Source organism: Trachypithecus francoisi, unplaced genomic scaffold (assembly GCF_009764315.1).
Source record: "Trachypithecus francoisi isolate TF-2019V2 unplaced genomic scaffold, Tfra_2.0 Lachesis_group17, whole genome shotgun sequence".
Classification (NCBI taxonomy): domain Eukaryota; kingdom Metazoa; phylum Chordata; class Mammalia; order Primates; family Cercopithecidae; genus Trachypithecus; species Trachypithecus francoisi.
Genome location: NW_022681462.1, coordinates 2,664,125 through 2,688,268, shown reverse-complemented (window position 1 = coordinate 2,688,268; position 24,144 = coordinate 2,664,125). Strand labels below are relative to the sequence as shown.

At 38.2% G+C, this 24,144-nt stretch overlaps 1 protein-coding gene and 1 non-coding gene across 7 annotated transcripts in view; both read left to right on the top strand.

The window, feature by feature from the left end:
* CRACDL (CRACD like) overlaps nt 1-24,144 on the top strand; it is a 150,354-nt gene that overhangs the window by 82,121 nt on the left and 44,089 nt on the right. For 5 of the 6 annotated variants that reach the window (XM_033238968.1, XM_033238967.1, XM_033238965.1 and 2 more), the window contains exons 2-3: nt 12,468-12,547; nt 21,516-21,684. In XM_033238968.1, coding sequence (XP_033094859.1) covers nt 12,478-12,547; nt 21,516-21,684 — 239 coding nt within the window. In that variant the 5' untranslated portion in view covers nt 12,468-12,477. Of the gene's footprint in view, nt 1-12,467; nt 12,548-21,515; nt 21,685-24,144 lie in introns of those variants that run through there. The other variant, XM_033238970.1, reaches the window with a different exon arrangement.
* LOC117063125 lies at nt 18,786-18,847 on the top strand. The gene has a single exon (XR_004428742.1). It is a non-coding gene; the product is annotated as a U7 small nuclear RNA (small nuclear RNA).

Here is a 24,144-nt window from a genome sequence, read left to right as displayed (position 1 = left end):
TCGATCTCCTGACCTCGTGATCCACCCATCTCGGCCTCCCAAAGTGCTGGGATTACAGGCTTGAGCCTCCGTGCCCGGCCGAATTAAAATCTTATAATGTTGAAGTCAAACTTATCTATCTTCTCTTTTGATGCATTTGATGTCACATCTGAGTGATTATTGCCTAACCTAAAATGACAGGCTTACTCCTGTTTTCTTCTAAGAGCTTTATAGTTTTAGCACTTACATTTAGATCTACGAGCCATTTTGGGGTAATTTTTATGTATAGTGTGAGGTAAGAGTACACATTATTTTTCGCATGTCGATGTCTACTTGTTCCAGCCTGGTTTGTTGAAAAGATGATATCCCCCCATTGAGTTGTCTTGACAACCTTATTGAAAATCAATTGGCCATAAGAGTATGCATTTATTTCTGTTGAACTATATGTCTACCAATATGCCACTACAATGCAGTCCTGATTATTGTAGCTTTGTAGTTAAGTTTTGAAAAATGGAAAGTGTGAATGCTCCATCTTTGTTATCTTTCAAGGTTATTTTGACTTTTCAACAGCCCTTGCATTTCCACATACATTTTCAGATCAACTTGTTACTTTTTGCCCAAAATCCAGCTGAGATTTTGATAAAGGTTGCATTGATTCTGTAAATCAGTTTGGGGAATATTGCCATTTAATAATATTGTCTTCTGATTTATAAACACAGAATATCTTTCCATCTATTTATGTCTTCTTTAATTTTTTTTCAGCATTGTTGTTATTTTCCGTGTACAAGTGTTCTACCTCCTTGGTTAAACTTACTCCTGTTTTATTCTTTTGGATAGCATTATAAATGCAATTGTTTATTTTCTTAATTTCATCTGTGGATTGTTCATTGCTAGTATGTAGAAATACAGTTGGTTTTATTTTTGTATTTGTCTTAAATCCTGAAACTTTGTGGCCGGGCGCGGTGGCTCAAGCCTGTAATCCCAGCACTTTGGGAGGCCGAGACGGGCGGATCACGAGGTCAGGAGATCGAGACCATCCTGGCTAACACGGTGAAACCCCGTCTCTACTAAAAATACAAAAACTAGCCGGGCGAGGTGGCGGGCGCCTGTAGTCCCAGCTACTCGGGAGGCTGAGGCAGGAGAATGGCGTAAACCCGGGAGGCGGAGCTTGCAGTGAGCTGAGATCTGGCCACTGCACTCCAGTCCGGGCGACAGAGCGAGACTCCATCTCAAAAAAAAAAAAAAAATTCTGAAACTTTGCAAACTTTAGTTATGATAGTGTTTTAATGGATCTCTCAACATTATCTATGTGCATGATCATGTCATCTACAAATATAAATAGTTTAACTTCTTCCCTTACAATCTCAATGCTTTTTATTCTTTCTCTTAACTGCTTGCCCTATCAAGAATGTCCAGTACAAAGTTGATTATCAGTGTGATGGTAGATGTCCTTGTCTTTTTTCTTATCTCAAGGGAAAAGCATTCAGTTTTTCACCACCTGAGTATGATGTAAGCTGTAGGTTTTTAATACATGCCCTTTATCATGCTTAGGAAGCTTTTGTCAGTTCCTAGTTTGAGTGTTTGTAGCATGAAGAGATGTTGGATTTCATCAAGTGCTTTTTCTGTATGTACTGAGATAATAATGTAATAGTTGTCAGTTTTCTGTTAATGTGGTTTATTCCCTTGATTTTCATATGTTGAACCAACCTTGCATTCTTCAATAAATCCTACTTGGTCATGCTGTATAATCTCTTTTATATGTTGCTGGGTTAATTTTGCCAGTATTCTGTTGAGTTTTGCATCTTTATTTTTTATACCTCCATTAAAGTGATCATGTGATTTTTGTCCTTTATTTTATTAACATGACTTTTGCATTAATTAGTTTTCATATGTTAAACCAACCTGTGTTCCTGAGATAAAACTCACTTTTATATCTTACTGGATTTAGTTTGCTAGTATTATGTTGAGAATTTTTGTGTTTATATGCATAAGAGATACTGGTGTATAATTTTCTTTTATTGTAATGTCTTTGGGTTTGGTATTAGGGTAATACTAGTTTCACAATGAGCTGGAAAGTGTCACCTGTTCTTATATTTTTTAGAGGCGTTTGTGAAGGGAAAGGTTAATTCTTTAAGTATTTGATAGAATTTACCAGTGAAGACATTTGGATCTAGATTCTTCTTTGTGGAAAGTTTTTAAATTACTAATCTTTTTTCTTATTAAAAGTCTATTATTTTTATTATTGACTTAAATTCAGTAGTTTGTGTCTTTCTGTGAATTTGTCTGTTTCATCTAGGATGTCTAATTTTTTGGCATACAGTAATACATAATAATGTTCCCTTAAAATACATCTTTTTTATTTCTGTAAGGTTGGTAGTGATGGTCTCTTATTATTGGTTTTAGCAATTTGAATCTTCTCTCTTTTACTCTCCATCAGTAGAGTGATAGGTCTGTTCATTTTATTGATTTTCTCAAAGAACCAACTTTTTGTTGCATGGATTATTGTTTTTCTATTTTCTGTTTCATTACTTTTTGCTCAATATTTATTTTATCCTTTCTTCTGCTTTTCAGTTTAGATTGCTCTTCTTTTTCTAGTTTTATATAGTGGAAAGTTATGATAGCGATTTAAATTTTCTTTCTTTCTTTTTTTTTTTTTGAGACAGAGTCTCACTCTGTCACCCAGGCTGGAGTGCAGTGGTGCGATCTGGGCTCACTGCAACTTCCACCTCCCAGGTTCAAGAGATTATCATGCCTCAGCCTCCCAAGTAGCTGGGATTACAGGAATGGGCCACCACACCCAGCTAATTTTTTTATTTTGGGTGGAGATGGGGTTTCACGTGTTGGCCAGGCTGGTCTCAAACTCCTGGCTTCATGTGATCTGCCTGCCTCAGCCTCCCAAAGTGTTGGGATTACAGGCAGGAGCCACTGCACCTGACTTTTTCTTCTTTTTTATATAGGTGCTTATAAGCACAACTTTTCTCCAAGCAGTGTTTTATCTGCATCACATATGTTTTGGTATGTTGTGGTTTTGGTTTTATTCATCTCAGAGGACTTTATAATTTTTCATGTAATTTATTCTTTGACTCATTTGTTATTTGGGGTTCATCGCATAATTTCCACATATTTATGTACTTCCCAAAATTCTTTCTGTTTTTGATTTCTAATTTAATTCTGTTGTAGTTGGAGAATATATTTTGTATGAACTAAATTCTTTTAAATATATTTTGTGTTGTTTTATGGCTGAGCATATGGTATCATTGTTAATGTTCCATAGATAGATAAGACATATAGATATGCAAATATATATATACACATACATATACATACATACACACATCTTTGGTCTAGTTGTTCTATAGGGTTGTTCAAGTCTCTTATATCACTATTGATTTTCTGCTTATTTGTTCTAATATTGATTATTTAAACCATTTGCATTTAATGTCATTGGCATGGTTACATCTACAAATTCCATTTTACTTTTTGTTTCGTATTTATATCAGAGTACTTTGTTCTTCTGTGACTTCTTTGCTACCTCCCTTTAAGTTTATATTGTCAGTCATACATTTTAATTTCTTATTGATTTGTAATTCTATTTTCTTCTGTTTTTTTTTAGTAGCTGATCTAGGCCTTATAATATACATCTTAATATATTGGAATCAATTTAAGATTTATACTAATTTAGTTCCAGTAAGATATGAAAACATTGCTCCTTAGTAGTTTTATTCTGTGCTCTATTTGTTGTACTATTATTGTTGTACATATTACATCTATATTTGTCATAGACCCAATAATTATATTTTTATATCATTTTCTTTCTTTTAAAGCAACTAATAGAAGAGAGAACAAAAATATATTTATAGGGTCTGTACAAAATATACTGAGCTTTTACCATTTTTGTTTTTCTTTCTTTTTTCTTGTGGATCATGTTACCATCTGATGTCATTTTCGTACTCCAATGTAGCTATGTTGTAAACGGGGTAATAAATTCCCCTTTTAGGGTGTTTAAGGATCATTCCATGTGACTATAGAAATTGCACCTGGAGAGACAGATGCCATTAAAGGATTTATTATACTCACAGGTCCTAGAGAAGGAGGCATGGCATGCCACATCATACATGGGATCATACTGGAGGAGCTCCTAGGGAGCAGACTCAACAGAGCAGGTGGGGAGATAAGTAACAGTGTGGAGCCCTGGGCAAGTGCTTTTATTAGGGATTAGGGTGGAGTACACTTGCAAGAATCATGAGAGGATCTTACTGGTTCATTTGAATGTCACTAGGTCATAGTCAGGGGACAAGAAGGGGAACTTGTTGCAGGGACCAGCCTTCTCACACTGGAACACCTGGTTGCCTAGGCATGATGTTCACAGCCTGTTTGTGAGGATGTTGAGGCATCAGGAAAATATGAAGTTTTAAAATTTACAAAAATTTCATTTCCACCCACCTCCTTTTGGTTGTGATTGTCAAATACACTGCATTGCTATATGTTATAGTCCCAACGGTGCAATTTTTAATACCATTTTGTGCCATTGCTTTTTGAATCAGCTATAAGAAAAAAAATGAGAAGAAATATTCAATTATACTGTCTTTTATAATTTCCTACAAAATTACCTTTATTGATGCCTCTGATTTTTTGTGTCAATTCAAGTTACTGCTTGGCCAGAAGAACTTCCTTTAATATGTATTGTAAGACAGGTCTGCTGGCAAGAAATCATCTCAGTTTTTGTTTATCTTTAATATCTCTAATTCATCTTCATTTTTGAAAGATAACTTTGTTGGATACAGAAGTCTTGGTTGACAATTTTTTTCTTTTGGTGCTTTGAATATGTCACCCTACTGTCTTCTGGCCTCCATTGTTTCTGATAAGAAATTAGCTGTAAATTTTATGATGATTTTCATCTACATGATAAGACTTTTTTTGTCTTGCTGCTTTCAAGTTTTTCTCCTTATCTTTAGCTTTCACATTTTTACTCTGTGTCTGAGGGCAGATCTCTGTGTTTATCTTACTTGAAGATTTTTGAGCTACTTGGGTATGTAGATTATTGTTTTTCCTCAAATTTGGAAAGTTTTTGGCTATAATTTCAGATAATCATTTTTCTACATTTTTCTCTCTCCCCTCCTCTGGGACTCCCATTCTGAATATTGGTATAGTTAATGATGTTTTGAATTTTTCTGAGCCTCTGTTCATTTTTTTCCTTCAAATTGCATTTTTAAAATGTGCTGATTTTTTTATTGTGCCAACTCAAATCTCCTGTTGAGCCTCTTCAGTGAATTTTTTCATTTCACTTATTGTACTTTTCAACTCAAGAATTTTCAGTTTATTTATTTTTATAGTTTCTACCTCTATTTTAATAATCTCAATTTGATAAACTTGTAATCATCCCTTCTTTTAACTCTTTAAGCACGTCTTCCTTTATTTCTTTGAGCACATCTATAATAGCTGCTTTGAAGGTTTTGTCTGAGGAGTTCAACACCTGTGCCCTCTTAAAGTAAGTTTCTATTGCCTGATTTTTTCCCTGTGTATGAGTCAAACTTTTCACCAAATTCTTCACACTACTGTTCTGAAATTACTGCTTCTCTCTTTTTTTTTTTGGATAATTTTTGTGTAATTTTTTATTTGATATAATACCAAATTTATAGAAAAGTTACATAGTGAAGGAATTTATCACAAAATTTTTAGTCAGATTTACCAATTTTTCACTTTGCCTCATTTGATATATCCTTATTTCTTTATATATTTATATAAAGAACATATATATTCATAAGTTTATAACATTTTTTGGACTGTTAGTGAGCTCAAAAAATCACATATGTACTTCCAAAAACAAGAACTTTTTAATGTTTTTTTATTTTGTTTTGTTTTTGTTTCTGTTTTTTGTTTTTTTGTTTGTTTGTTTGTTTGTTTGTTTGTTTTTGAGATGAAGTCTTGATCTGTATCCCAGGCTGGAGTGCAGTGGCATGATCTCAGCTCACTGCAACCTCTGCCTCCCAGGTCCCAGTTCAAGCAATTCTCTTGCCTCAGCCTCCCAAGTAGCTGGGATTACAGGGATGCGCCACCATGCCCAGCTAATTTTTGTATTTTTAGTAGAGATAGGGTTTCACCATGTTGGTCAGGCTGGTCTTGAAATTGTGATCCACCTGCCTTGGCCTCCCAAAGTGTTGGGATTACAGGCGTGAGCCGCCACACCTGGCTAAGAACATTCTTTTTAATAACTATAGTTACAATCATAAAAATCAGCAAATTTTAAATTGATGTGATGTTTTTATGTAATCCACAGTCCATATGTAATCTTTGTCATTTGTCCCAATAATGGCTTTTATAGCACTTCCTCATTTTCCAGTCGTGGATCATATTATTGCTTCTATTCTGAAATAGTTTCTTGGCCTACCTCCTGTCCTTGACATGTTTTTAATAGTACTGCAGAGTTACTTTACAGAATGTCTCTCATTTGGGTTTGTCTGTTGTTTCCTTAATTATATTCTTTTTCATGTGACATTTCATTATTGTCTATTTGCCTGTGTTTCACATAATTTGCCCAAGTTTAAGGCAAGGGATTGTTTGCTTTTCATTTATTGGGTTCTAGGGATTCTTTATACATGCTAGATACAAGTGATTTTATTTTTGTCAGATATTTTTTATGAATATTTTCTCTCTACCAGTCACTTGCGTATTCATTTTTCTAACATTGTCTTTTGATGAGCAGAAGTATTTCATTTTGATGAAGTGCAAACTATAAACTTTTTCTTTTATTTTTTTTTAGGCATGTGTAAGACATCTTTGCTAATCCCAACATGAAGTAGATAGGTTCTGATGATTTTTTAGAAGCTTTATATTTTTATTTAATATTTATCATTTTTCTACATTTTAATGTATCCCATCTGGTTTTCTTTTTTTTTTTTTTTTTGAGACAGAGTCTCACTCTGTCACCAGGCTGTAGTACAATGGCATGATCTTGGCTCACTGCAACTTTTGCCTTCCAGGTTCAAGCAATTCTCCCGCCTCAGCAGCTAATAACTCCCAAGTAGCTGGGATTACAGGGGCCCACCACCACGCCCAGCTAATTTTTGTATTTTTAGTAGAGACAGGGTTTCGCCATGTTGGCCAGACTGATCTTGAACTCCTGACCTCGTGATCCACCCGCCTTGGCCTCCCAAAGTGCTGGGATTACAGGGGTGAGCCACCGCACCGGCTTGGTTTTGTTTTTGTTCCTCTGTTCTTCCTATTCTGCCTTCTTTGGGTTTATTGAATTTTTGGGTGTTCCATTATAAATTTTATTTTAGCTTTTTAGCTAAACTTCCTTGCATTGTATATTTTAGTGTTTGCTCTAGGGATCACAGTATTAATTCTGAAGTTGTCACTGTCTGTTTAGCGTTAATCTTGTACCACTTCACATAAAACACCAGAACCTTGTGATAGTCTAGTCATATGTATAACTCCTACCTTTATGTTGTAGTCACATATTACATCTACATACGTTATAAATTCATAATAGTTTTTTATAGTTGTTATATGCATTTAAATAAATTTAGAGAAGAAAAACATGTACTTTTTAATATTTACCCACGTATTTACCACATTCATTGTGCTTCATTCTTTCTATAGCTTTCAGTTTCAATCTGGTATCATTTTCTTTCATCCTAAAAAAACTTTTGTTTTGCATTTCCTGTAGTACATATCTGCTGGAAACAGATTCTTGCACTTTTCACTTATCTAAAAATGTCTATATTTTGCCGTCATTATTGAAGGATAATTTTTCTGGATATAGAATATCGGGTTGTTCTTTGTTTTCTATCAGCACTTTAAAGAGGCTATTCTGTTGCATTTTCTTATCATTGTTGGTCATTTATATTGTTGTTTGCCTGTTTATGATGTGTCATTTTTCTCTGGCTATTGTCAAGATTCCCTCTTCCTGTTTGGTTTTCGTACACTACGCTATGTTCCACACTTCTTTGAGGTCTATGATGTGCCTTGTAGTTTTCTTGGCGTTTGCTAAGATTCTCGGATCTGTAACATTAGCTTTTCCACTATTTTGGAGAAATTTTTATTCATAAGTTCTCCAAATATTTTTTCCTGCTTCCCTTCCCTTTCCTTCCTTCCCTTCCCTTCCCTTCCTTCCTTCCCTTCCCTTCCCTCCCTTCCCTTCCCTTCCCTTCCCTTCCTTCCTTCCCTTCCCTTCCCTTTCCTTTCCTTTCCTTTCCTTCCTTTCCTTTCCTTCCCTTCCCTTCCCTTCCCTTCCCTTCCCTTCCCTTCCCTTCCCTTTCCTTCTCTTCCATTCCCTCCCCTGCCCTCCCTCCCTCCCTTCCTCCCTCCTTCTCTCTCTCTCTTCACCCCCTACCCCTTCTCTCTACTTCTCTCTTCTCTCTCCTTTTCCCTCTTTCTCTCTCCTGCTTCCTCACTCCCCCTACTCCCTGCTTCTGGGACTCAATTAAATATATGATAGACAAATAAATACTGTACCACTGGTCACTGAGGCTGTGTTCACATTCACTTTTTTTCCCAGTCTTTTTTCTCTCTGTTCTTCAGATTGGATCATTTCTATTGATCTTTCTTCAATTTGATTGATCCTTTCTTTTGATATCTTCAATGTGCTGTTAAGCCCATTTAATAAATATTTTATTTTAGAAATTACAGTTTTCATCTTAATGTTTTCCATTTGTTCCTTCTTTATATCGTATGTTTCTAATTTGAAATTCTTTATCTTTTTATTCATTATGGCTACATTTTTGTTTTAAGTAGCTTCTTTAAAGTCTTTGTCTGCTATTTAAGAATTTTGGTCACTCAGGATTATTCTCTGTTAGGTGTTTTATTCTCATGACTGTGGGTCATATTTTCCTATTTCTTTACATTTTTTTAAAATTTTGATTATATGGTAGACATTGTAAATGATATTTCATAGGAACTCGAATCTGTTATGCTGTCCTGAAGATTACTGATTTTATTCTAGCAGGCTACTTGTTACCTGTGAACTCTGTCTCTCCTGCAGTGAGCAGTAGAAAAATTTTAGTTCATTTCCCTCAGCCTCCCAGCTGTTATCTTCTGCCTGGTTCCTTGGAGTCTACCCAGTATGTGCAGAATTCAGGAGAGGGGAGCCAATAATTAGGAAGGGGTTTACATGTGGATTTTGGTGCTCCTGTCTCTGAAGTTTTTTCCTTCCTAAGATATTCTCCCTCAGTTTCCATCTGCTGTGGCAGCCCTAAAGTCCATTCTTGGATTCATCAAGCCAATAAGATTATGGCTTTCTATTTGAGCTCCAGCCACTCCACAATAAACATACCTGAGAGCTTTTCCAGGCCAAAAGCCCTACACACATAAATCACTCCTACTGCAGTTCCCTTAAGTGTTGATTCCAAAAATAAAAAATTAAAAAATAATAAAAAGGAAGAAAAGAGTTGATTCCACTTTGATTTCTGCTTTTGGTTGCTCATAACTGCCTTCAAATGATTGTTTTTAATCTTTTCACCACGGTTTATACTTATCATCAGTGGAAAGTTTTATTGCGACGTAGGCTACTCTACCATTTGGAAGTCTAACCTACCTTTAAATTCGAAGGATGTTTTTCTGGAGTTTAGAATCTTTGTTGGCAGTTACTGCCTTTCATTGGAGTTTTCTACTTAAAATAGTTACCTCTGAGAGGACATCACTGCTGATACTGACCTGCAAGTTGGTGGGTACAGAGACCCTGGAGAAGGTGACACAGGGTAGATGGCAGAACCCTGCCATGGGAAGAAAGTGAGGGAGAGCATTGTTGGAAAGGGAGGTGTAAAGACTGAATAAAGGTGGATGTTTTCCCTAATGCTGACCACAGGTAGATTAAATCACCTCCTCAAACTGATGAGGGAAAGGTGAACCAAGAGTCACTCTTTCTGGGTCTTTCTACAGCTCTCTGAAGTTAAATGAATTGCTATTCAAAGATCTCAAAGGATTCTAATACCCAGAAGCCTCTCTAGTTTGTCAGTTCTCTTGTTTTGTGTGCTCTGTTCAGTTCTTTGGTCGGGCACTGTCCTTGGTACTGGTAAAGGAGCAGTGAGTATAATAGGCATAGCACTCACCCCTCAAAACCCACAGCCTTGGGAGGAAGGGATATTAAGCAGACACACCTCCCAAATAAGTTATTGCTGACAACCTTGGTGAGCAATGTGAAAGAACGGTACTGGGAGGTGAGAAAGAATCCACAGGGGTCCAAACAGCCTGGAGGGTGGTGTGGGATTAGGGAATCTGTGGGGTGAATACTAAAGCTTTCATACATAATTATGTGTTCAGATGTATGGAGTCAGGGTACAGATATTTTTCTTTGCATTGTGTAGGTAAATATAATAGATTGAAATCTTTAAAATACCATATTAAAATCTATTCTCATTCTTTATGTGAATTAACTTCTGTAGAAATATTTCAATAGAAGCTGAGACTAACGATGGAACTCTGCTATAAGCTGGGAAGGAGCCTGTGGTCAGTTAGGGTGGAGGGAGAGGGAGTGGGGCAGCCTCCACATTAAGGGGTCTTTTTTAGAGGCAGGACTCCCCTGGATTCTGTGGGTGCCCAGATACACATTGACAAAGTGCTGTGCCCTGCAGCGGGGGCTGGAGGCTCAGCACTCTAGTAAGTTCATTAGAATCCCTGAAGAGGCCCTGCCGGTCTGGATTTCGTTTGAAGAGTAAGTTTTCTTTGACGTGGATTTAGAGCTCTCAGAACTCCAAGAGTAGAAGGGTGGAGAGCAGGTGCTGGTTGAGGGGACACTGAGGTGGCCTGACTTGACCTTGGAGTTCCAGTGAGAAGCACTGTCTTCGTGTGAGGAGCAAAAGGAGGTCTGGGAGGGATGGGTATTTGCCACGTTGCCTTTCTAAGTACGGTTTTACATCTGGTGTTTCCTTGAACTTTACTGCGGTTTGGGGAACGCGTGTTCAGAAAGACAAGTTACTTGGCCCAACAGAGATGATGTTCCATTGTCACAGCTCTGGGGTGTTTCCACCTGGAATGTCACATGAAGGAAACGGTTCTCCACCTGTGCAGCCTGCGGTCTCTGGGCAGACATTCCTCTGCAACCCTGAACATGTTTTCATCAGTCACCTGGCAGTGGTTTGAGCCCATCGGGCTGTGGGGATCTGGAAGCACAGGGGTCAGCTGGGAAGCCGGGTGTTTGTCCCGTGACTGACAATGGCGACTTTGAAGTGAGCCATTTGCTTGGAAGACCGGCGCTTACCTGCTGCCAGGCTGTTCCAGGCATGTGTGCTCTGGAAGCCTTTGTGCATAAACAGCACGGGGCGGTGAGGAGTGGGCTGCAGAAACTGACAGCAGGGTTCAGCTTGTGCCTGCTCCATGCCGTGTCCTGGTCTCATTTCATTATAGTAGTATTATCCTCCTTTTGCCTATGAGGATACTGAGGCCTGGCACTGGTAGGTGGTAGGGTAAAGATGCCACCCCAGAACTGCCTAACATCCAAGTCTTTGCCCCTTTCCTCCACCCCATGTTATGCTCTTATCAGTATGAAGATGCTTGGGATGTAAAACATGAGTAAGTTCTGAAACCTTCCATGCGACATGAGATCTGTTTGTTGTCCCTTTGTCGGTGGGCAACCTTCGCCTCCTTGGAGGTTGAGCATACTGTGGCAGTCAGTTATGGAAGGCATGGACACCATTAGTTCAGTATTCTGTAGCAGGAATATTGACCAATAATCGCGTATTTGATTTCCATGAAGAGTGAGGGATTTTTTTATTCAGGAAGCAGCTGAATTTATATGGATGAAATGATCATCGTGTCTGGGATGATTTGCTTAGAAATCACCTCCTAGGAGTGAGATGGGGTGTGGGGGTAAAAATGAAGCAAGATTAGCCATATCTTGAGTTCATTGTATGTTCTTCACATTTTTGTATCTGTTTGAAATTTTTTATTGCATTCGAAAAAAAAGAATCTCAATGTAAATAAATGATGGTACAGTAGTATATCAAAATATTAGGTAGCCATTAAAATAACACGTGAAGAATTTTAATGATGTGGTATAAGTAAGACAATCAGGAAGTCAAGCTTCCTAATATGATATGTGTGCATGTGGACAAAATATTTGCATAAAAGATTATTGGAAGGAAAGGAAAACATTAACTGTAGTTATCCTTGGTTGGTTGGGTTATGGGTGATTTTCATTCTATTTTCCAAATTTCCTGTAGTAAACAAGAGGAAAAAAATCATTTCTTATAATTTGAGAAAAACTGTTTTGAAAGAAACCTAATCTGCATTGTGTAAATTAGTGAAGCATTTCTTTCAGTGATCTGTTTTCCATTAAATTGCCCCAGTCAGTGATTAAACGCTTATGCGGTTGCTGATCTTGTGGCTGTGGACGTGGTTTTGGCCTGCACTGTGCTGCACTCTGCCCTGGACTGTCTTTGCTGGGGTGTGTGCAGGCCAGATCATGGCAAATGCAGTCATGAACACTATTTCACTCATTGGTAACTTCTGCTAACCACGTTTCTGTGACGTGAATTTCCATCTAATTTCAGCGAGCTCGACATGATTTCCACAAGGGTGATGGACATTAAGCTTCGGGAGACTGCAGAAGGCCTTGGGGAGGACAGCACAGGTAAGGCCCTGTTTCCCCTGCTCTGGGGAGGGAACTTGCTTTGTTGTGGGGCGGGGAGAGGGGCTGACAGAGGCAGGCCTTTGGGGCTCTCTGTATGAAAAGTGGGGGTTCAGTTCCCTGTGCTCAGATACCCCCAGGCCCTTCACACTGACTGAGGGCACATGCACATTATTTAAGGCTGCTCAGGGCAGATTTCCTCTGCTTCTCTGTCAAGCACAGGGACCTTTTAGCTCATTTTCCTCCTTTCTGGAGGTAACCATGTCCCCGTGTTTGGTTGACATGAATGCAAAGGAAGAGGTACGAAATGGATTCATTCACCATCTAAGAATATCCAAAGGTGTCAGTAGGAGGCTGAGCAAAGTACCTGGTAGCCTGATCATCTGTAAAAAAATAATTACATCAGGACTGTTTGATCCCTCTCCTTCATGACTTTTGTTCTGGAGGAGATCTTTATAGTATGTCCTCTGCTGAGCTGAATTCCAGGCCCATGAATCACCATCTCACAAGACATTGTAAGAGTTCGCCAATCATGTGATTGGATTACTGTTATCCACATATTGCTATTTATGTCGATAGAGTTGTAAAATTGACATTAAAAAAGTAATCTCCCCACAATGTACCTTTTCCCTAGATTAGCCATTCATATACTCCCCTTATTTTGGTAACCAAGGCCTCCATCTCTCTCTTATTTACATTAAAAATGCCAGTAGTGATCTTCTTTGATACAGTTCAGGAGAAACAGCTCCCAATAATATTAAATCCTAGCTGCTCGCCACTAGCTTCGGATGCTAATATCAGCAAAGGCTCCATTTCAGATATTAAAGATAGATTTTTTCTTATTATTTCATATTAGAACCATTTTTCCTCTGTCACATTTCTTTTTCTTTCTTTTTTTTTTGAGACGGAGTCTCGCTCTGTAGCCCGGGCTGGAGTGCAGTGGCCAGATCTCAGCTCACTGCAAGCTCTGCCTCCCGGGTTCACGCCATGCTCCTGCCTCAGCCTCCCGAGTAGCTGGGACTACAGGCGCCCGCCACCTCGCCCGGCTAGTTTTTTTGTATTTTTTTAGTAGAGACGGGGTTTCACCGTGTTAGCCAGGATGGTCTCGATCTCCTGACCTCGTGATCCGCCCGTCTCGGCCTCCCAAAGTGCTGGGATTACAGGCTTGAGCCACCACGCCCGGCCCCTCTGTCACATTTCAATGGATACCAAATAAATCCAAATTTAACGTGAGGGCTTTTAGATGAGCCCTGAAGAAAAACTGAGTTTCAAATTTTCTCATATTATGGGACACTGAATTATTACTCATTTTAAACAAGAAACGTTTGAATAAATATTTCATCAGCCTGAAATGACCTCAATAAGTGCTAGTTCTGAATACATACAGAGGTTACTGAAGAAAACGGACCAAGTTTTCTTTTTTTCAAGTAGTGAGCTTAAGTTATTCAGACCAATCCTCTTCCACTTAAAATTTAAAATTCTAGATAAGAATATTCTTTAAAATACTTTTCAAAGTAAGAAATAATAAGGCCAGAATTGAAAGGAAAATGGGCCCGGCACAGCAGCTTCCATCTGTAAGCCCAGCACTCTGGGAGGCCGAGGTGGGAGGATTGCCTGAGCCCAGGAGTTCAAGACCAGCTTGGGCATAGTGAGACTCTGTCTCTACAAAAAATTTTTTAAATGGGCTTGACATGGTGGCACACAGCTGTAGTCCCATCTACTTGGGAGGCCGAGGTGGGAGGATTGTGTGAGCCCAGGAGGTTAATGCTTTAGTGGGCCATGATTACACCACTGCACTCCAGCCTGGGCAACAAGCAAGACCCTGCCTCCAAAAAAAAAAAAAAAAAAAATAGAAAAGGAAAATGTAACCTGGAGAGACAATAGAGTATAAAAGCCACTTTTGCCCTTAGATCATTTACCAATCTTGGAAATTTTCATGTCTTCATAGGGTGGAAGTTGAGAGCAAGGTCAAATATCAAACTACAAGGTCTGTGTGGGGTAGACTGTCTAATAGAAGACACTTTCTACAATAAAGGGGAGCCAAGGAGCTACCAAATCTGAGTAGGTGTGAAGTAGGGGTAAACCAACTCTTTTGTAGGTTTGTAGCTTGAGTTTACACCATTTGGGTAATTCAGAGAACCTCAACCCTTGAACTTGGTTCATACTGCTTCTAGACTGGATACAAACCCAGGTACTTTGCAGAAACAAATAATATTCACTAAAGGAAGGCGCCTTCTATTTAGACTTCAAATTATTAGAGAAAACAATATTTTCAGTGTCATGACAACCATATAGTCAGTGATAACCAAGCATCGAAGGCAGCAGTGTACTATCAATGAGAACGAACATGCTATGTGTTGAACGGTGCTGCCACCAAATTCATATGTTGAAGTCTCCAGCATCTCCAAATGTGGCTTTATTTGAAGACTGGGTTATTGCAGATGTAATTTGTTAAGATGAGATCATACTGGAATAGGGTTTCCTTATAAAAAGGGGAACTATGGACGTAGATATGCACATAAGGAGAACGCCGTGCACACGTGAAGACAGACAAGAGAAACAGACACACGAAGGCATCAATATCAGAATTACCAAATACATCCTATACAACAACTATGCCTACTATGTTTGAAGATAATAAAAAAGTTTTAAAACATCCAGGGAAAAGTGGCATAGCACCCAGCCAGTACAATAAAGCAAGAGAAAGGAATAAAAGAGAGATGGAAGAAAGAAATAAAACTGTCTCTAGTTATAGATGACATGATTATACAACGTATCCAGAAAAGCACTCAGAACTCTTACACAAATATACCAAGATTGCAGTGCAATCTTTAAAAGTCAGTTATGGAAGACTGACATACAGTTAGCTCAATATTCTGTAGCAGGAATACTGACAAGTAATAATGTATTTGATTTCCATGAAGAGTCAGAGATTTTTTCATTTAGGAAAAAGGCAAGTCCATATAGATGAAATAATAATAGTGCCTGGGATGATTTTTTTTAAATCGCCCATCAGAAATGGGGAGGAGGAGGGATAAAGAGGAAGCAATCAAAATCCCAGCAGAACTTTTTGCAGATATTGGCAAGCTGATTTGAAAATTTTTGTGAAAAAGCAAAGAGCTAGAATAGGTAAAAACAATTTTGAAAAAACGTAAAGTTGAAAGCTTCGTACTACCTGTTTTTAAGACTTACTATAAAGCTGCGGTAACCAAGACAGTATGGTATCGGCAAAAGGATAGATACACAGAGACAGAAGCAGAGTTCAAAAACAGACCCATACAAATATGGTTAATTAATTTTGACAAAATTGCAAAGGCAATTCATTGGAGAAAAGATAATATTTCAACAAATGGTGCTGGAACAATTGGACATTCATATGTAAATATACCTTACAGATTATACAAAAATTAACTCAAAATGTGTCATAAACCTAAATATAAAACTCTTAACGCCTTTAAAAGAAAGCATAGTAGAAGATATTTATGACCAAGGATTAGGCAAGGATTCTTAGATATAATACCTGAATCCATAAAAGGAAAAAATTTATAAATTGTACTTCATCAAAACTTTAAAATATGCTCTGAGAAAGACACTTTTAAGAAAATGGAAAGACAAGTCACAGACTAGAAGAAAATATTTATAAATCACACTTGATAAAGGACTTAGATCCCACATATATTTGGAACTCTCAAAATTCAAAAATAAGGAAACAAATAACTCAGTTACAAAATGGGGAGCAAATTTTAAATGATGCTTTAACCTAAGAAGATGTGCAGATGGCAAATAAGCATATGAAGAAATCTCAATATCTGTAATCATTAGGTAATGCAGAGTAACACTAGAGTGAGATACCAGGACACACCTATTAAATGTCTGGAGAAAACCAACACAGCAACAGGAACTGATAAGGATACACTGAAGGGAGGAATGCAAAATGGCACAGCCACTTTGGAAAAACACTTTGGCAGTTCCTTGTGAAGTTAAACATACACTTACCTATGACTCAGCAATCCAACTCCTAGGTATTGACTTGGCAGTGAAAACTTATGTTTACACACACACACACACACACACACACACACACACACTATAGCAACTTATTTAAAATTACTAAAAACTGAAAAGAACCCAGATGTCTTTCAGCAGGTTGAAATGGTTCAACCAACTGGTATATCCACACAATGGAGTTCTACTCAGCAATAAAAAGGAATAGACTATTGATCTGGTATAACATGAGTGAGCCTCTAATGTGTTGTGCTGAGTGAAAGAAGCCAGAATGAACAGGGGACATGCTGTGTGACTTAAGCTATATGATATTCTAGAAAAGGCAGAACTATAGGAACAGAAAAGTTATAAGTGGTTGCCAGGAGTTAAAGGTAGCAGGGAATGTTGGACTACAAAAGGGCAGCATGAGGACAGTCCTGTATCTTGATTGTGGTGATAATTATACAACTCTATGTACACCGGAAAGAATGAATTTTACTGTGTGTAATTTACAAAATAAGTTTTTTTTACAAGGTGTAGCAGATTTGAAAAACAAAGGAATTTTTAGAAATAAATGTAATGATTAAAATTTTATTTTACATGAATTCATTTAAAATAAATGTAATTATTAAAATTTTATTTTCAATTATATTTATGTAAAATAAATGTAATTATTAAAATGCATGGTTATAACAGCAGATTATATCAGATCAAGATAGATCACAAGAAATTATACAAAATGTACCACAGAATGGTAAAAAGATGGAAAATACAGAAAGGGGAACAAGGAGCATAGAGAGTAAGTGAAAGGGTATAATATCCATTTGAGCATAGTCTCAGGGGAGGAGAGAAGGACTGAGAATTTTCTGGATTTTATCAAAAAGATGACCCAACCCACAGGTTTAAGAAACCCAATGAATCCCAAGAAGGATAAATCAAAGAAAATCCATATGAGGTAAAACTGCAGAAAAACAAAGAGGATGAAAAATCTTAAAATGAGTCTGAGAAAAAGAGATAGATTACCTGGACAGGAGCGAAAAAGTAACTAATGCCTAACTTCTCAACACAATAGAAGCCACAAAACGGGGAAATAATAGCCTATAAATATCCTTAGGAAAAGTAACTGCGAAACTATTATGTTGGCACAAAAGTAATTGCTGTTTTTGCCATTAACTGTCATGGCAAGAGCTGCAGTTACTTTTGCACCAACTTAATAGAATGGTATACCTAGGAAAAATGTATTTCAGGAGTGATGGAGAAATGAAAGCATTTTTGGACAAAAACTGGATTGGCCCCAGTAAGCCCCCAGTAAACACAGATTCTACACGAATGTGCCCTCAGGCCAAAGGAAAATCTTTCTAGTGGACAATCTGGAATATGAGAAGGAATGAAGAACAAAGAAGACAATAAGCAAGTGGATACATCTATGTGAACATGAAATAACTTTGTTGTTTTTTTTTTTAAACAATCAGAATTAAAACAATAGTGCATAAAAATGGAATTAAAGTATTCTAAGGTCCTTGTATTGACCTGTAATCAAATGTGTAGTATAATTTCTAGGGTAACCACGGAAAGAGGAAGCAAAAGATAAGGGTTATAAACTAGCAACGGAAGAAATGGCTTTTTTTTTTTTTTGAAGATCAATGTAAAAACACGTAAGATGATAGATTTGTTTTTATTAATATATCAGTAATTACAGTGAGTGTGAGTGGACTACTTAGATTAATTAATTACATTAATTTTTCCAGTTAAGAGTTAAAGATTATCAGATTAGATTCCAAAACTCTAAATATATGAATCTTAACTATAAAGGTTCAGAAAAGTAAGGATAGTAATAGGATACAAAAACCTGTACCTCGTGAGTGCTGAGTAAAGGAAGATGGTGTAGCTCTGCAGGTTGAATATCTCTTATCCAAAATGTTGGGATCAGGAGTGTTTCAGATTTCAGATTTTTTCAGATTTTGGAATACTTGCATTATACTTACCAGTTGAGTGTCTCAAATTTGAAAATCCAGAGTCTGAAATGCTCCAGTGAGCATTTCCTTTAAGCATCGGGTGGGAGCTCAAAAAGTTTCAGATTTTGCAGCGTTTCAGATTTTCCGATTTGGTATGATCTACCTGTACTAATGGCAGTCAAAATGAAATGTAAGGCAAAAAACATAACTAAACATAAAGAGGGCCCTTTCACAAAATGTTCAGTTCCTCAGCAAGATAATAATTTTACATTTCTATGCATTAACCTAGTATAGAAAGTTGTAAGTATTATAGCTCCTTTAGAATTTGTCTAGCAGGCTTTCCGGTTTTTGCAGGAAAGCAACCTCCCCAACAGATAAAGTTGTAAAGTAGAAATTGACAGCTAAAGATAAATAAGAAAATCTTAATCAGAGTGGGGTTATTTTTAACACATCTCTCTCAGTAATTGCTAAAACAAACATTTTAAAAGTCAGTAAAGATATAAAATACTTGGACAACACTATTTTTTAAAAAAGATCTTCTAATTGACATATATAGAACACTGAAGAAAATGCATTATTTTCAAGCACACCAGGAACATTTTTAAAAATTGTTCATGTGGTAAGCCATAAAGCAAGTATCAACGAATTTGAACGGGTTCAAATCGTTCAGAGTATGTTATTGGACCACAGTGCAATTAAGCTAGAAATCAATAACAGATAGAAAATCCTCAACTGCTTGGAAATGAAGAAGACATACGTTCCTAAATAACCCATAAGTCTAAGAAGGTATCATAATAGAAGTTAGAAAATATTTTTGACCAAACAATAATGAAAATGCTACATTCTAAAATATGTAGATGCAGCTAAAACAGACTTAGAGGGAAATGCATTGCCTTAAATATTATATTATAAAAGCAGGAAAGTCTAAAAAGTAATAAACCAAATATTTATCTCAAGAAGTTTAAGAAAATAGTAAAGTAAACCTGCAGAAAGTAGGAAGGAAGGAATAAAGATAAGAACAGAAATTAATACAATATGAAATAAACATTCAACTGAAAGAATTAACAAAGCTAAACTTTTTTAAGGCAATTAAAATTGATCAGCCTCTGGTGCCATTGATCAAGGAACAAAGAAGAGGCACATTTATGATAATTCATATCAGGGTGAGAAAAGAGGCATCAGTCACTATAGATGTTGTGAATGCTTGAAAGATATAAGGATATTATTAATACTTTTTGGCCAATACATTTGAAAATTTGGAAAAAATACATTTTCAGAAAAATGTTACTAAAAAAAACAGATTCAAGAAGTAGAAAACTGGACTAGTCCTGTAACCATTAAAGAAATTGAATTACAAAGACTAGCAGGAGAAGAAATATAACTCGAACAAATGGATGGCTGACTCAGCCCTGCCAGTGAAACAAAGGTGTACAGCAGTTATACTTGAGGTCTACCAGTTATACTTGAGGACACCATTAATGCAGCATCTTTGATGGTCATGATATTGAGGTTGTGTATCTATTCAGGCCTTCGAGGATGTGTTCCAATTTGTTGACTAGGCAAAAGCCACAGGGTGTCCTGACGAAATGCAGAAAACTCTTAAGTCTTTCAAAATAATAAATGCTCATTGAGAACCATCTACTAACAACATAAACATTTTTTACGATTGTAAAGTTGAGAACACTTCCACACTAGAAGTTGAGAAAACTGTGCCGTAGAACTGATTTATCCCTGGAGAGTGATTTGTTCTACCTGTAATGAGGTAGGAACTCCTACTAAAGTAATCCTAAGTGATTCTCCCCATGAGAGTAAGATCATGTAAGCTTCCCAAGGAAGCAGTAATATAAACACAACAGAAAGATCCTGGGTTTTTAAAGGAATTCAGTTTATTAAATTATTATAAAATCTAATGAATTGTTTTGCAAATTTTCAGGAGGTATTAGACAGCATCCTGGTAATCTACGATGCTACATCCCTCCACTGTCAGTTCTGTAACTATTCTGGAAAAGGAATGAACTTTGCTGAGCAGCTAATGTGAAATCATGGAAATCTGGGTATGATAGAATTTGTGGGAGAGAATGAAGTTGTCACCAGAGAAGTGATCACAAAATGTTGAAAAGTGAGGTGAATTCTAGTAATCCAGGAAGCATGGCAGAGTTGGGCTCAGCCTGGCCACACCCCTCCCCTTTGGGGATGACCAGTCTCATTCTTTTTCTCAACAAAAGTCATTAGCTCATCCTACAGTTGGTGCCCTAGAGAGCCACCTTCTTGCCCATGAGGTTGGGCCTCCTCTGTCCTTGATGCTGTATTCACACTAGACAAAGCATTTCAGAATTTTAAATATTTTTTTGAGAGAGAGGGTCTCGCTCTGTCACTAAGGCTGGAGTGCAGTGGTGCAGTCATAGCTCACTGCAGCCTCAAACTCCTGGGCTCAAGCAAACCTCCCACTTTAGCTTCCCTAGAAGCTGGGAGTACAGGCATGTGCCACCATGCCCAACTTTTTGTTTGTTTGTTTGTTTGTTTTGTAGTAAGAAGGTCTCACTATGTTGCCCAGGCTGATCTCAAACTCCTGAGCTCAAGCAAACCTCCTGCCTCAGCCTCTCAAAGTGCTGGGATTACAGGTTGTGAGCCACCATGCCTGGCCAAGAATTACTTTCTAAATAGCTTGGGTTATCCCTTAACCTTTACCTCCTCAGGACTTTTGTAGTTGACTTACATATATTTTAGAAATTAGAACTTGGTTATAGATGAGAGGAAAGTGGCTAATTTTGATTCTGTGATCATCTTCCAAAGTGTTCTTGGCTCTTTTACTTAAATATCCTAAATAAAAAGAAAACAAGATGTGTTTTCAGGTGTGCGAAACTGGTATACCATGTACTTCTGCGCCGTAAAAGGACTTTCCAGAAGCAGATAACTGATGCGTGGATGGAAATCTTGCTTTCTCTCTTTTACGTGCCCATTGCATACATGCACATAAACACACACTGTAACACTCTTACTTATTATTTGTTTTTTTTCCCTAATCTGTATAGGAAAGAAAAAATCTAAATTCAAAACTTTCAAGAAGTTTTTTGGGAAGAAGAAGAGAAAAGAATCGCCATCGTCCACAGAAAGTAGCACCTGGAAACAAAGTCAGACGAGGAATGAGGTCATCGCCATTGAGTCTGGGCCAGTGGGCTATGACTCCGAGGATGAGCTGGAGTAAGTTGCATTTTACATCTCTCGGGCCAGGAGCACCCAAATACACTATTTCATTATCCTGGTAACTTGCTGGATTTCTGAGCCCCCTTTCCTCCTGGGTAACTCCATTAGAGGTTCTTCCATAGAAGTTGTGTTTTCTGTCTTTTCAAACTTAGGGGTGGAGAATGCTGTGTGTGTTTAAATGCACAATAACTGTGGGAGAGGAGGTACTATATACCATTTTCTAAATGGACAAAATAAGCCCTAGATAAAATTTGGAACCAGCATCCTACAGCTGAAAGTGACAGGATCAGGATAGGGGCCCTGGTTTAACTTGACTTAAAACTCTTTTGAGGACTAGATACCATACTAGAAAAATACATTTCGCTAAACTTGAACGTTGAATAATCTAATTAGAATATTTTCACTTGATGGGGGTGGGGAGGGCACGATTCTTGTTATCTTAGAAAAAATCATCCAAAAATATTAAGAACAGACCCAATAAGCACAAAAAACTAGGGAGGTCTAGTAAAGAAATCCTTATTTTTGTAACTTGTATTTCATTAAAATATAGTTACAGTACATATGCTGCAGTTATTCTAGCAGTTATTTCTGTGACTAAGAGGAAACGAAACAGATTTGTTGCTATGTTAGCTTTTACCTTTTTTTTTTTTAAGACAACACTGGCCCTTTAAGGGTAGAACTCTTCCGAAAACATAATATCCCTCAGGTTTGGGGTACAGACCACGCCGAGATGGGTCCCAGGCTTGAGCATCCGGATAATGGTGTCCTATCCCCTCCCCTGCTCTCCCCTCCTCCCCAGCTTCCTCGCCTGTTTTTTAAAGGAGTAGAAATATTACTGGCCACTTGGTGGCACCAGATGACTGGAAAGGAAAGATTGGAACTTTTTTTTTTTTTTTTTTTTCGGTTTTGGGTTTGTTTTTTGGTTTTGTTTGTTTTTGATGCTAGCAGGGATTGTAAAAGACTCATATTGCACCGTCTGAAGTGTGGAAGGGATACACTGTGCTTGCATTTTTTACTTTTTATTTTTATTTTTATTGAGACGGAGTCTCACTCTGTTGCCCAGGCTGGAGTGCATGGCGTGAACTCGGCTCACTGCAAGCTCCGCCTCCCGGGTTCACGCCATTCTCCTGCCTCAGCCTCTCGAGCAGCTGGAACTACAGGCGCCCGCCACCACGCCCGGCTAATTTTTTGTATTTTTAGTAGAGACGGGGTTTCACCGTGTTAGCCAGGATGGTCTCGATCTCCTGACCTCATGATCCACCCACCTTGGCCTCCCAAGGTGCTGGGATTACAGGCGTGAGCCACTGCGCCCGGCCGTGCATGCACTTTTTTAGGCCATGCTCTGAACTCCTGGGGAACGAGATGTTATCGCGATAATATTGCTAATTATTCAATGTCATCACTTTGCAAGCCCCAGGGAAACTCTAACATCCACCCCGTCTGTTGACTGGAGCACACAGTTCTGGTATTGGAGAGACCGGCCTGGGTGTGGCCCCTCCAACCACAGACAGGAGCCCAGCCAGAGGGGCAAGCTGGGATGAATTGTCCTGTCCACTTGCTGATGTCCTCCCTGCCACAGGAGTCCAGGGGAAGTGGGGACGGTGTGCTTTTTATCTTGATATTCCCAGCACCTTGCAGGGAGCTGGTGCTCAGTGACTGGTAACAGTTTGCTGGTTTTGATGCTAGGCAAGGAAGATTGGGGGTGGGGCATGATGAGGCCTGGGAAGCGCGAATGACATTTTTAGAGAGCAGCACAGAGGAAGAGGAAAGTACTGTTTGGCCTGTGGAGAGTCTGCGGCAACTTCTCATCCATCACTGGGGGGAAAATAGCTCCATTTACTAAGGCACATTAGTGCCAGCAAACCACATGGGACCCTGTGGGTTGAAGAAAGTGACGCCCATTTATCGCGTCTGTGTCTGTGCGGTTGTGCTTCTTAAATCTGTAACGATTTCCTTTTGCCCTCTCCCTTTGTTTCACGTCACTGATCTGAGGGAAAAGCAGGGCCATGTGTCCTGCAGAATGTCCCGTATTCTGGCTTTGCTTTCTCTTGGTGTGATTCAGCTCTTTCCTATATTCTCCCAATTCCCGGTGCATCATTCGGTGGATCCAGATGCTGTCAGGTTCAAGCAGGTGCTGGATGTTGTCACATCCCGTGATGAGTCACATGCTTTCTGAGCAGTGGGTTCAGGGTGTGTCAGGCTTGTGGTCCCTCCACCAGCCTTCACCTGACAGTTTTAACACTTGGTGATGATTTGTTATTTTGTCACAAAGTGGTGGCTTTTCTAATTCTGTCATTCATTGTACACTTGCTAACTGAAATTCTTGGATGAAGAACTTTCCTTCATCAATTGCTTGGTTGCTCTGCAATACAATCTAGAGTAAAGTCAGGATCATGCTTGGCTCTCCTTTCATTGATCCACCCTCAGAGTAATGACGTGGTCCACTGGCAACTCCTG